This window comes from Sphaerodactylus townsendi, linkage group LG11 (assembly GCF_021028975.2).
Source record: "Sphaerodactylus townsendi isolate TG3544 linkage group LG11, MPM_Stown_v2.3, whole genome shotgun sequence".
NCBI lineage: Eukaryota > Metazoa > Chordata > Lepidosauria > Squamata > Sphaerodactylidae > Sphaerodactylus > Sphaerodactylus townsendi.
The window spans coordinates 24,237,265-24,251,613 of NC_059435.1; the positions used below are offsets into that span (position 1 = coordinate 24,237,265).

Below are 14,349 nucleotides of genomic sequence, written 5' to 3' on the forward strand. Positions count from 1 at the left end.
CTCTGCCCCTGTGAGAAGTGCCATGTGGAATTCCTGTCACAGGAACTACAATGTCTTAGCCATCTTTGAACAGCAACACTAAAACAAGGAACATGTATTTATTTATTTTTTATTTATTCATTTGAACCTATTTATTTGGTTTCTAAACCATCTGGCCAAATCAAAAACAGGCCAAGTTTTACAAGCATTAAAATGTGACTATCATTATTATTAGGAGGGAAGGCTCTGCAGAGGAAAGCAATGGCAAACTTCTTGAGCTCAATCACTTGCCTTAAGAGACCCTTGTCGTAAGTCAGCCTCGATTTGACACCACTCTACACACACATTATTCAGTCCCTGGTTACGAAATAATAAAAAAACAGGCTTTTAGAAAATACCGACACTTTTCTTAAAAACACAAAGCATTTCAAATTGCTATGTAAATCAGTTTTCAAAATTGCGAAAGAGAGTTCTGGTGGCCATATAAATCTGGGGGAGTGGAAACAAAGACAGCAATTGTGTCCAAAACTGGTCCACGGGCCTCGTACCTGTGACCCTTGCCCCAACCCATTCTGCTTTACTTTGGCAATGGCCCTTTTTTTCTGTACCTCACTGTGGGTTCTAAAAAGCGAAAGAATCCCTGGGGTGTGTGATTTAGACTGGAATTGTGGTCCCATAGCAGATTTAACCCATACCATCATAGAATGACTAAATTGGAATTGATGCTTCTAGGCCATCTTGTCCAGACCCCTTCTCCACATAGGCTCATTCCGCACACGCAGAATAATGCACTTTCAAACTGCTTTCAGTGCTCTTTGAAACTGTGAGAATGGCAAAATCCACTTGCAAACAGTTGTGAAAGTGGTTTGAAAACGCATTATTTTGCGTGTGCGGAAGGGGCCATAGAAACATCGAAGTTAGAGAATTGCTGGTAGATATGATTTGTTTACTTCAGTTATTCCCCACCTTTCCCCCCTGTGGGGACCCCATAGCAGCCGACATCTATTTTATCCTCACAACAACCCCACGTAGGACAGGTTAGGCTGGGTGACTAGTCCAAGCTTCCAGGGCAGAGTGGAAGAGATCAGACCTGGATCTCTCAGATCCTAGGCCAACACTCTAGCCACTATACTGCACTCTCACTATACAGCTTCTGTTCAAAAACCTCCAAAGAGGGCTCCCACTTAGTTCCATTGTCAAAGTGAACTTACTGTGATATGTTTCTCCTAAAGTGCTATTGACTTAAATTCTTCCACTACCCAGCAACTCTTTGTCATTTGTGTGTGTGTGCGTGTGTGTGTGTGTGTGTGTGAAAGAGGGAGGGAGGGAGGTACTATCTGGGAAAGCCAGGCAATGAGATGTTGTGGTAAGAACTGGACTGGTGGAGAAATGTGAGAGGGTTGTATTCCCTTCCCTACCAAATTAGTCCCTGCTGCCTGTGACTTTTCACAGACCTTCAAGCAGCGTCAACGCCTTGGATCACAATGACAGCCATGGGTCAAGAGTAACCCTGTACCCATTCACTGTATTTATTCCATTGATTAAACCTTCCTTGTTTACGATGCGGCTTTTCAACAGGACAAGGCAGGTACAGAAGAACGAAGACGAAAAGGAAAACCACCCTCTTCTGCTTTAACGGCATTTTTTTTTTTAATGCCAACGTGATGGGCCGACAAAGGGAGGCACGATGCTTTTACTGTGGTGGGAGAGCTGCTCCTGAGAAATTTCTGTTTCCACAGAAGATTCCTGCCAGGAAATGGTCAGGCCAGCAAGGTAAGGGGATGTGACCAGGAGATAACATGCTGTGGAGTTCTGGCTCAGTTTTACAGAAATGTAAACAGACGCATGAATGGCAGGCATTCAACAATCCAGCAATTCAGTTCTGGGGAGAAATACTTTACCTGATGAATTCTTGTACCTCACACTGTACAGCTGTTGAAGATAAAATGCCTGCCTGGGAAAAAAATGGAAACCCATCAGCACAAGTTATTTGATAAAAATATGTGAATCTGATATATAAACACACTAGATGCTGAAATCTAGTAGGGTTTCCTGACTTATTTTCCTCTGACGGGCACCCATCTTCAACAAATGAAGATGCACCACAGGCAAATAAACTCTGCAGGTGCTGAAAGCGGCGGGGGGGGGGGGGGCTACCCTCCCTACCTTCTGGATTTTTGGGGCTGAGTTATATGGTTCAGGAGTAGAGCATCTTTTCTACCTGCAGATTCCAGCGTCTCGTTAAAATGATCGGAAACTCCTTTGAGACAAGCAGACTTCGACAGACCAGTGGATCTAACTCACCATAAGCGCATCAGAGTTTAGCAAAGCCCAGGAGAGAGTACCGCGCTCCGCTGCAGGGGGGTGGAGGGAGGGCAATTTCACAGTGTTGGGGAGGGGGAGCTGAACGAGACAAGGGGTCAGTCCAGGACTCCTCCTCCCCAGGGGGTGCTGCAACGTTAGGCGCCAGATCCAACCCCTCAAAGCCCCGGCCACCCACTCTTTCCGGCGGCAGGGAGCCTGAGCAATCCCGAGGCGGCGCGCAGCAAGCGCAGTCAGGGCGTGGCTCGCGGGGATCGGGCGCCTCCCGGCTCCCCGCCGGCGCTCCGGAGCGCGCGGTAGACCAGCCCGCCGTGCGGAGGAGGCTCCTCCTCCGCGCAGCCGTTGCCAGCGCCGGAGTGGCCGGCAGCAGCCGAGAGGAAAGCATGCCCGCCGCCGCGCCGCCGCCTCCCGTGCATCCCGCGGCGGGCCGGAGAGGCTCCTGCGGCTGCCCTTGCACCCACCAACCAGGTGAGAGGCCCCCTATACCCTTGGATGGGGAGTCTGGGGACTCTCCGGCTCGACCCCCGCGCCTCTCCCTTCGCCATGGGGAGGATCTGACCCGGCGCCCTTTCCCCGTCCCCTGGAAATCTTTGCTGCGTGCTTTTTGCTCGGCTCATGCCTCCTTGCACTGGGAGGTGGGAACGTGCCCGAGGCGCCTACCCGGGGGTTAGAGCTGCCCAGCCCCTTCTCTCCTCTGCTCCCTTGGCTTTCCTGTCTTGCTTCCCAGGTGAGGCACCAACGCTTGGGGAGTTTTAACAGGATGCTGGAAAGCAAAAAAAAAAAAGTCCGGGGCGCGCTACACTTCGGGCGACAGGTTGCGCGGGGGGTGGGTGGGTGCGGGAGGAGAGGGGTCAGCCACGCTTTGCATCAGCGAAGAGGGCGGAATGGTTGCTTTTGGGATCTTCTCCCCTTCCTCGCCTCCCCCGGGCGTGCTCTGAAGGGCCAAGGGAGATCTCCTCAGAGGTGGAAGCGAGGCGCCCTGAACTTTTTCTGCCGGCGGGGTGGAAGAGCTCACAGCGGGAGAGCGCTTCTCTTCCATCATGCCGGGAGGATCTGCAGTATCCCGGGGAAACCGGCATTAAGACGACACAGTCGATCCGCCCCCTAAAGCGGTGGCCCCTCATATTGGCGCTGAAGATAGCGGAAGGTCTTCCAAATGAGGCATGGTGGGGGAGAAAGCGAGTATCGATGTTTTCCGGGCAGGGGCAGGCTCGTGGAGTTTCCCTGTTGCTACGGCGTAGTAGCAACGGGGCTTCCACTTGGCAGGTTTCCCCATAGTTTCTCTGACCCCAGATCCTCAACATCACCAGCTCCTCACAGCCCTCCCCGCCAGGGCACGTCATTTTGTTAAAAAAATAATAATCAGCAACTGATTTTAATTCCCAGTTCTCTCTCTCTTTTTTTAAAGGAATTCTCTTTCGCCCCTTTTGCTGCCTTCTCCCTTATTTCTGCAGTTTAAGCTTCTAGAGCAGCGATGGCGAACCTTTTCGAGACCGAGTGCCCAAATTGCAACCCAAAATCCACTTATTTATCGCAAAGTGCCAACACGGCAATTTAACCTGAACGCTGAGGTTTTAGTTTAGAAAAAACGGTTGGCTCCAAGGCGTGCGATACTCAGGAGTAAGCTTGGTGGTAGTTGGCGGCTTTGCTTTGAAGCAACTGTGCAACTCTTCCAATGGGTGAATCATGACCCTAGGAGGGTTTACTCAGAAGCAAGCCACATTGCCAGAAACTGAGCTTACTCCCAGGTAAAGGATCACACTTTAGTTTGTGTGTGCCCACAGAGATGGCTCTGAGTGCCACCTCTGGCACCCGTTCCATAGGTTCGCCATCACTGTTCTAGAGGCTTACTTTGAGGGGGGGGGGACCCTTGCAAACTGGGGATTCGGGGAACCCAGTATGCATATGGTGACAATACTGTATTAATAACTATATATCAATAGTCAAAAAAACCCTAGTGGCAGCGGGAGGAAATTATCTCTGTGGAGAAAAGGGTTGCCCTATGGGTGGGACCAGGGAAACCCCCAACGTTCCTGCTCAACCAGGCCAAGCTGTGATCTTTCCTTTGGAGCAAGGCATGTTTGGGAAAGATCATGGAAAAGCCTGGGCAACCCTGGACATACACCATGTTCACCATGACACTGTCCCAACTCTGAGCAGGGAAATCCCTTGAGATCTGGGGGGATGGAACCTGGGGAGGTCAGGGTTTGAGAAGGAGAGAGACCCTAGGGATATAATACCATAGAGTGGTATCATACTTCCTCCAACGCAGCCATTTTCTCCAGGGGAACTATCTGTGTGATCTGGAGATCAGTTGTAATTCCTGGCAATCTTCAGTTCCCTCTTGGAGGCTGGCAACCCTGTACTGTCAGCAAGGAAGCAAGGAAAGAGGCCACTTCCCAACAGAGCCAAACCTCAGGACAAATAATCTGTCTCGAAATAGACAGAGGGACACTTCTCCTGTAATAACTAGAACTTTGAATTGCTGTGGGGAACTGCTTGGTGGTAGAATTAAAGACACACAAAAGGATGGTCTACTTCTTCCAACAAGTAGCTGACAGTTGTCTTAGGTGGGTTGAAAAGGGTGTTGGGCAAATTGACGGAGGTTACGTCTGTCACTGGCTAGTGGCTGAATGGGGTCTTTGGGTAACGTATAGGAGCAGATGCTGCAGGTGAGGACATTGCTGTGGAGCTTCCCTGTGGCATCTGACTCTTGGAAACCTGCATCTGTGCCAGATGGACCATTGGTCTTATCCAGCAGGCCTAATCTTATGTTCCTCACAAAAGTAGTTTCTCCCATGCAGAGGCATGTGGGGGAAAAATGGCGCCCGGAGACAGCCCTTCTCTGGACGCCCCCATGCTATGGCAGGGGGCGGGGCTCAAGGGTGGTGGGTCCCCACCCCCTGAGCCCTGCCCCCAGGCCTGCCCCCTGACTCCCAGCTGACAGCTGGCCCCGCCCCGTGCTTATAAAAGCAAAGGAGACGAGGATGGCGTATTGCAGTTGCTTCTGCTCTCCCCAGAGAGGAGGGCAGAAGGGGCTTCTGGTTGCCAGCTGGGAGCTGGGAGCTGGGACGGGGGATGAGGCTTGGATGGGCAGTGTCCTCGGCTTTCCTTGGCCCCGCCCATATCGATGACAGTGATGATGGGTGGGGCCAAGGGTGCCCGAAGACGATGAGTCCTGCTGCCTTGCTGTCTTCCTGGTCACGTGGGGGCCCAATTTTGTGCCCCCAAGTGACCAGATTAGTGGCACCCAGGAATAGAGGGTACCCCCCCCCCCGTCCCTAGGGACTGCTCCCATGATATGTACTTAAGGTGTTGCTCTCATTTAACTCCCAGTCCAGGAATTTGGACTAAATGAGTATGTCTTGCTTCCCATCCCTGTTCTGAGATTTCCAGAACCCAACTACGGTAGTAGCAAAGGAGTTGTTACTAGTTCTCTGAACCAGGACACCAATCCTTCTTCCTACTTCCTGGTAAGAAATGGCAATTGGATATGGTAGTTGTCAAACCTGTGGAGTATGTCTGGAGTAGCAAATGGTCCACTGGTGGACCTCATTGGATATGGTTGGTGGGATTCTTGCAGAGGAGCTTTAGCAGATCTTACTTAGGTCAGCAAAGTACAAGCAATAAATTATTTATGAAGTGATCCTGAATATTCACTCTTACTTGCCACCTTAAATACACTTGGCAGACCATTGGTACGCTAGACAAAAAAAAGTAGACTAAAAAAGGGTCTGCCTAAACTGTTCCTGAGGTAGTTAACCACCCACTTGTCCTTTTTGTCTTTGTAAGGTGTGCTATCGGTACCTTCTTAACATAGACTTTTCAGACTTCTCAAATTTTGGAGCTATCTCTACTTACTATATTATCCTCTTCCACCAAACTTGACATTAATTACCTGCTGTGCAGATGCTCATCCGCAGTCAGATGGCTTCTTCAGGTGAATGTCTGTGGACTGGAATATTAATCCTGACAAAGCCATTAGAGACGAGTAGATGGATATCTTTGATCACCTCCCCACAAGTCCTCTGCTTTGTAGGATGGTGTGGTAGTTGTTTTTGGAATGAGGAAAGGTGCATAAGCATCACAGATTTGTAACAAAACAAAAATATGCTCTATTTTCATTTGTACGCCTTCAAATTTAATCGCTGTTGTAAAATCCTTTTTTTCTATGACCTTTTAATTTTACATCTCATTGCAGCCAACAACAGTAAACTTTCTGCTGTTCCCTGCCTCCCCCCACATTCCCCCAAGTTATGGGAGATCAACAGCCCCATCCAAAGGTGGGGGGGGGGGATCCATCAGTGGGAGTGATACAGAGCAGCTCTGGGTGCCAGGCCCGTTGAATGGGGCTGTATCTCCATTCACGTCTCCGCTGAAAATAATGATATGGTGGACTTCAAGGCTTGAGCTGAAAATATAGAATGACATTCTGAAATGAGAGAACATGTTCGGAATTCCAAGGATGTTTGAGCCACTAATATGTTTGCGTTGTTAGCGTAAAATGAATGTGCTTTAGACAGTTGAGAAATAAACAGCAGGCATTGTTGAAGATACTGTGACTGTGTGTTTCCTCAGTCAGGCATATTTGTCTGCTGAAAAAAGGCTTAGATTATTTGTTTTCACTCTCACTTTGTTTTCTTAGTATTAAATAATTGATTTTACTAAGAAGGTCACCGATTCTGCTGTGCCCTACAAGGCTGAAAGAGAATAATCCACTTTCAATCCACTTTCACAATGGTTTGCAAGTGGATTTTGTTGCTTCGTACAGTAAAATCCAGCTGCAAAGAAAGTGGATTGAAAGTTTATTATTTTTCATGTGCGGAAGGAGCTTGAAAGAGGAAGACTGTGGTGAAAAGATGCTGATATGCTCTTTAGCCTCTGTAAAGATTTTGCTTGGAGCCATCTCTTCTTATGGCCAACTCTGGAAAATGTATATCATCATGTTTCTCCATGTCAACCTGTGTGTGTGCGTGTGCGCGCGCATTGATATACATGTGTGTGCTTTTGTGCACAGCTTTTTTGTGCATGAAGTGCTATGCAGCAGCCTGCAGTTAGTTCCCCAGATTTGGACCTTACTAGAGTTAGAGAGGGGACAGACAAGGCCCATCCGAAACTAATGAGGGCCAACTCTGTTTAGCTTCTGAGATCGGACAAGATCAGCCGAGCCTGGAAGCAAACCAGGTTAGATTGCTCATGAACTAGAAGACCTAAAAACAAACCAATGAACAGCCTTGAAAACTGGCAGGTAACTTAATCAGAGGGATCTTAGGAACTGGAAATCATCGGGACAAGTTTCTGGTAAGCATGATGCTGCAAGAGTTAACTATACTCAGATTTCACATTAACCTACATTGTAATTGAAGTTTTGGTTTTGGTTCTAAAGTTCCTCAATGCAGAAGTGATGGTGAACATGCTAGTGGGCCCAAGCCAGAGGTGACTGCCCATTTAAACAAAGTCACAATCCATATAGCTATGGATCCCCCACCTTGCCAATCTGATTGCAGTGTTGCCTAGCCAGCCAAGTTATTCTCAAAGCTCGACATATGGATGGGCAGTGGCTTTCAATGTAATCCAAAAGCTGTGATTGGAACTAAAAATTGAGGCACCTCTGGTATGTTCATAGATTGTATGGTAGCAAAGGATACTTGTTTCCCCAGCTGCATCAGGCTGTCTTCCCTTATGAACTTGTAGGGGATCTGGCTATGATGGTCCAGGCTGCAGTAAATGTAAGAAGAAGAAGAGTTTGGATTTATATCCTACCTTTCTCTCCTGGAAGGAGACTCAAGGTGGCCTACAAGCTCCTTTCCCTTCCTCTCCCCACAAGATACTCCTTGTGAGTTAAGTGGGGCTGAGAGAATTCTGAAGAACTGTGACTAACCCAAGGACACCCAGCAGGAATGTAGGAGTGCAGAAACACATCTGGTTTGCCAGATTAGTTTTTGCCACTCAGGTGGAGGAGTGGGGAATCAAACCCTGTTCTCCAGATTAGAATCCACCTGCTCTTAACCACTACACCATGCTCCAGGGCCAGAGCACTGTAATGCATTCTTATGTGATCGCTGTCCTGTGCCTACAGCTCTTACCAGAACCTGACTTTGTATGAGGCTGTAAGAACATTTGCAGTCTGGCCATGATTCTATCTTAGTAATAACCTTGTCATTGCAGAATGAAGGAAGTGCAGCTATCAATTAATGTTAAAATTCAGGGTGCCCTACAAGATGGAGTTTTAAAAAGCAGGCATTCAGGCTGTATCTCTTCTGCTTATATGGATAGTTGGTTTATTTGTGTCTGACAGGTCGTGGTCTACCTTGAGTCTTGTAAACAATGAAGTGCAGTGTAGAAAACCTACATGAAATGCAAAGTTCTATGAATCTTAGTTGTAGTGAATGTGGGCCAGGGGAGTATCAAAACTCTTAGCAGGTATAAGTTGATAGACCACACCAAAAGTTTTTTGGGGAAAAGTAAGAACATAAGAACATAAGAACAAGCCAGCTGGATCAGACCAGAGTCCATCTAGTCCAGCTCTCTGCTACTCGCAGTGGCCCACCAGGTGCCTTTGGGAGCTCACATGCAGGATGTGAACGCAATGGCCTTCTGCGGCTGTTGCTCCCAAGCACCTGGACTGTTAAGGCATTTGCAATCTCAGATCAAGAGGATCAAGATTGGTAGCCATAAATCGACTTCTCCTCCATAAATCTGTCCAAGCCCCTTCTTTAAAGCTGCTATCCAGGTTAGTGGCCATCACCACCCCTCCTGTGGCAGCATGTTCCAAACACCTATCTCACGTTGCGGGAAGAAGTGTGTCCTTCTATTAGTCCTACTTCTTCACCCCCAGCCTATTCAATGTATGCCCCCCTGGTTTCTAGTATTGTGAGAAAGAGAGAAAAATTTCTCTCTGTCAACATTTTCTACCACCCATGCATAATTTTACTTAGACTTCCAATCATATCCCCCCTCAAGGACGCCTCCCCCTCTCCAAACTAAAGAGGTCCCAAACGCATGCAGCCTCCTCCTCATAAGGAAGGGTGCTCCAGTCCCTCAATCATCCTCGTTGCCCTTCTCTGCACTTTTTTCTATCTGCTTCAATATCCTTTTTTTGAAGGAGGTGTGTATGCTGACTGGAACTGAACACAGTACTCCAAGTGCGGTCACCGCATCTCACGGCTTTATATAAGTGGGCATGACAATCTTTTGCAGTTTTATTCTCAATTCCTTTCCTAATTATCCCCAACAGAGAGTCTGCCTTTTTCACAGTTGCCATGCATTGAGTTGACTTATTCCCATGGAACTATCAACTAAGACATCTTCAAATCCCTTCTCCTGGTTCCTTGTGACTGATAGCACTTGACCCCTGTAAGCGTGTATGGTGAAGTTTGGATTTTTTGCCCCTATGTGTGCATCACTAATTTCACATTTTAGCTACATTGAACTGCATTTGCCATTTCTTAGCCCACTCACCTAATTTATCAAGGTCCTAGCATTTGGAGCTCTTCTAATCGCTTTGCGGTGGTTCTCACCACACTATATAATTTGGTATCATCTGCAAACTTGGCCACCACGCTACCCACCCCTACTTCCAGGTCATTTATGAATAGGTTAAAGAGCACTGGTCCCAAAACGGATCCTTGGGGTTCACCACTCCTTACATCTCTCCATTGTGAGAATTTCCCATTTACACCCACTCTTTGCTTCCTGTTTCTCAACCAGTTTTTAATCCATAGGAGGACTTGTGTTTATGGAGTCCAAACCAGATTGTAATGGGCAAACCATGTTATTACTAAATTTACTTTGGCAATATTCTTCATTTTCAGCTCTCATGGACATTTTGGTCATGATGTATTTCTTTTTAAATAGCTGGAATAATACTCTGAGTTCCTTCATCTTCATGAAAAATTTAGTGTGCAAAAAAAGAAAAGGCCCACTGGAATGTATTTTCTGCTGTTGTGATGGAGGAAGTTAACATTTTTCGATGATTCACCCCTCCTTCGTTCATTGTGATTTTATTCGGTTTGATAATTTTCAGTTGGATTGATTTTTTTGTCTGATTGAAGAACAGTCCTAAATTTTATACATTCCTTTTCATGAAGAAACATTGAACAAATTATTCATAAAACATTTTAGAACACCCTACTGAGAACCAAGAAATTGGTGTAAAACATAGCTTATATTGACTCTTGATATATCTGAGTAAAAAAAAATAAATCCAAAACAGAGATGGTTTCCAAGGAAATATTTCCTAGCAGCAAGGGGAAGGGGCAGCTGAGAAGAGGCTGTTCAGATAAAATATTAAACTGTGACTTTTTTTCCTCACATGAATGGATGGAAACTGAGTGCCCCCTTTGTTTTTTGTTTGTTTATTATTATTATATTGTTTGTAGTGACTGAAATAATTCTGTTAACGGTGCATTTAGGAGGAGGAGAAGAAGAATTGACTTTTTATACCCCACTTTTCTCTACCTTCCAGAAGTCTCAAATCCTTCCCCTTCCCGTAGCAAATACCTTATGAGACCTGAGAAAGTTCTGAAAGAACTGGGACTTGCCCACGGTTATCCAACAGGCTTTTTGTGAAGGAGCAGGGAAAACAGGGAAAACAAACCAGGTTTAAGGGTACAGAATGTACCCCTGCACAATTTTCCTTTATTCACTTTCATTTATTGTGTCGCCCTCCCCTCTCTGGCTCACTCCTTGTAAGGTAGTTTGATGAAGAGGGAACTTGAACGCATGAATTGGACTTCAGATTGACATATGTGGAGGGAACAAGGACTGGGATGAGACCATTTGGTGTGTCTGTCCTGTATGTTCACATTCCATTTTTAAAAACCTTGTCTCCAGGGTTACAAACAGGTACTTTCCCATACGTTGCACCAGACATAGTAAACTTACTTTCAACACTGAAGTCAGTAAGATGAACGACTGGTGTGACTGACAAACCTTTAAATTAGTGTATTTTCAAAGGTTGTATGACAATAACTTCAAAGAAAACAAATGAAGATTTTTTTATTTCACAATTGTGTAAGATGCCTTCATATTCTGCAGCGTTCCTGGCTGAAGACCTGAATGTTTGCATTTTGTATCGCTTCTCTAAAATATATCTGATTAAGGTAGTTATACTAACAGTATACCTACACATTCCTTCTTTTATTCTGCAAAGAGCTATGCCGGGGCTGACAATTATTTTACTCATAATGGTTTGAGTAGGAAGGTGTTGGAAACTCAAGGAAAAGAAGTGTTAATAGATTGGTCAAAGGGTAGTTTTTTTTTCACGATCCATTATTCTGAAATAAGTTGTCAGCAATAACCAGACTCTTGAGTTCAGTTTATTATCAGGGTATCACAAACAGCATGAAGCAGGCTTTGCTGGAACTGAGCTCCACTAGAAAATTCCTTGGTTAATATCTTTTCCCCTTATAGGCCCCTGGGCAAAGCAGTGCACTGGGGCCCTTACCTACACAACCACTCATGTAGTTTGTGAGATACATACACATATATGCATTTGTGATTGCAGAGGTGACTGGGGCTCATTCCGCACATGCAGAATAATGCACTTTCAAACTGCTTTCAGTGCTCTTTGAAGCTGTGCGGAATGGCAAAATCCACTTGCAAACAGTTGTGAAAGTGGTTTGAAAATGCATTATTTTGCGGGTGTGGAAGGGGCCTGTGATACTAAATCAGAGGTGAATGCCAATGTCTACTTGTTATAAAAATTAACATTAATATTGTTCATTAGGTTTAGTGAAATACAAGCTAAATATGCATTTTCCAATAACAAATATTTATAGTGTAGCATAGTCATTTGACAGCAAGTTACAACATGCATAGATTAGCATGGGGCCCTGATGCTCGTGGGGCCCCGGGCAACTACCCAGCCTGCTCATGCGTTAAGATGGCCCTGCATCACTCCAGCTCCTACCCCTGAGATCCCAGCAAGGTGAAATCACTACCATTGTTCTCAAGCAGTGCAGAATCTCGAGAGTCACCCCAGAGATAAGGCAGTGCTGGGTGGTCCCAAAGGATGAGAAAGTTGCTGCATGCCTAAAGTAAAGGAAAACAAGCCAGAGGTTCCCACATCCCCATGTTGCCACCTACACCCCCCCCCCCCCTTTCATGGCAAGAACCAGGGAAGAGCCAGAATTTAACAGGCACTAAACAGGGTCTTTTTGTTTTATTTATACGATAGGAGGCTTAAAGCAATTGAAAACAAGGGGGAGGGGGAAGATGGTTGGGCTGTAATAAATAATATTGTGTGTTATGACAATGATGAGTAGTGTCAGGGATAGTTGGCCTTTTCAGCTGGCTGCCAGTGGATTATTGCCATTTCTGTATAGGTTATCTGCCTAGAGTGCCATGGTTTTGGGAAACAGTTTTTTTTAACCTGCATTTGCACAGCACTGTTATGCGTTTGTATGCTTTTGAAGATTTTGAAGACTTTTTGCCAATCTTTTTCAAACCTGCTTTTCCCCAGAGTTTTGTGGGGCGGGTGGGGATGTGGCAGGGGCGCACACATGCGCAGTTCCCTTTTGCTCTGGCCCTGATTGTCCCACCTACTCCCACGCACCTCCATCCCACTTTCAATGATTTATTTTATTTGACTTTTAAAAAAACTTCTATCCCCCCTATCCCTGCAGGGCTCTGGGCTGGTTACAGCATAAAATTACAATCATTAAAACATAAAATCTGGCATACCAATACAAACATTAAAATAGTGCTACTATAATGCCAAAATTATTAGATAGATGTTAGAATCAGATGGCAATAAATAATCCACTCCACCATGATGGGATGGTTGCCCTTGTCAAACCCCTCTCTCTCCCCCACCTTGACAGTGGGTGGTTACATTTTTTAAAAAAATCTTAATATAACACTGTATTAACACTGTATAATATAACACATCCAGACTTTAGACCTGCAAGAAGTAAGCATAGCTGAGGACAGTGTTATGATGAAGCTGGCAAGATATTTTCCAAGAGTTCTGCTCCTGTGCTCTGTTGATTCAGGCATGGAGGACTTACACATAAACCTAACAATGAAAGAGTTTTTAAGCACTTGGACTGCCCTTTGTGTTTAGTTTTCCAAGGCCATATTCTGCAACTGCTTTCCCTCCATGATTGCTAAATCAGGATTTATCCTTAGTATCTGGGCTCACTTATTCTTTCCTTGTTCATTCAGTCAACCCAAGACCCTGACCTTCAGCAACCACATGTTCCTCGCCAACATCCTCATGATAGAAATCCATGTCTCTTATGATTCACCTCCTAGAATATGATTATGCCACCCTTCCCCTCTATCCCTTGATGATCCCTAAATTACTTGCAGCAGGATGGCTTATATCATCTTGTAAATGTAATTAGCTGTAGAACATGGCAGGGGTTTGAGCAGACTCCTTTAGAACCTGCTTCTGTTTTTAAATCAGGGGGAGCTGGAAGAGGTTGTTGGAGAGGTGAATACTTTATCTGAGCAGGTTTAAAAGCACTAATGTTTTTGGAAACAAACAAGGCCTGGCTTCAGAAAACAGCGACAGGCATTCTCAAAGGCAAACTTCCTGTGGACTCCTGGCTTTCAAAATAAATAGTTTATACAAGGCTGCATGTTGTAATTAATTCAGGGGTACTTGGAAGTTCTTTATCTTGCTTAGAAAGCGATTTGCTCCATTGTAAATGAAAATCAGGAACATTTCCCAGTTCCCTTCTCTTGCGAGTGTAATTTTATGTAGTCTAATTATGGCACTAATGCGAGTAATTACCTATTCACATAATGAAGACTTTTGGTAATCATTCCTAAAGCAGAGGCTGTTGTTCCAGAAGCTTGTCTGCAGAATTCAGAAGTCTGAGGGGTTTTGGCAGTACGGCTTAGTGTGTAGGATGCTGTTAGGTGTAATGGATTCCAGCCACTGTTTAGCAGGTTCCTGTCAGTTTTGGCTCTGAAGTGGCTTAATATGGGAGTACTGAGCTGATTTGGTTTAGTGGCAGAAGAGAGGAACTCAGGTTTAAATACATTTTGCCAGACTGATCTACGCTTTTTATGGGAGACCATTGATTGAGTCACTTT

General features: G+C 45.6%; 1 protein-coding gene and 1 long non-coding RNA gene across 2 annotated transcripts in view; one reads left to right on the forward strand and one right to left on the reverse strand.

The window, feature by feature from the left end:
* Positions 1 to 201: 201 nt before the first annotated feature.
* LOC125441130 lies at positions 202 to 2,583 on the reverse strand. Its single transcript, XR_007245793.1, has 3 exons — positions 2,284 to 2,583; positions 1,881 to 1,933; positions 202 to 336 (listed from the first exon to the last, which is right to left on the reverse strand). It is a non-coding gene; the product is annotated as an uncharacterized LOC125441130 (long non-coding RNA).
* Positions 2,436 to 14,349, forward strand: part of DCLK3 (doublecortin like kinase 3) — a 36,205-nt gene continuing 24,291 nt past the window's right edge. The window contains exon 1 of the mRNA XM_048511473.1: positions 2,436 to 2,769. Coding sequence (XP_048367430.1) covers positions 2,685 to 2,769 — 85 coding nt within the window. The 5' untranslated portion in view covers positions 2,436 to 2,684. The remainder of the gene's footprint in view (positions 2,770 to 14,349) is intronic.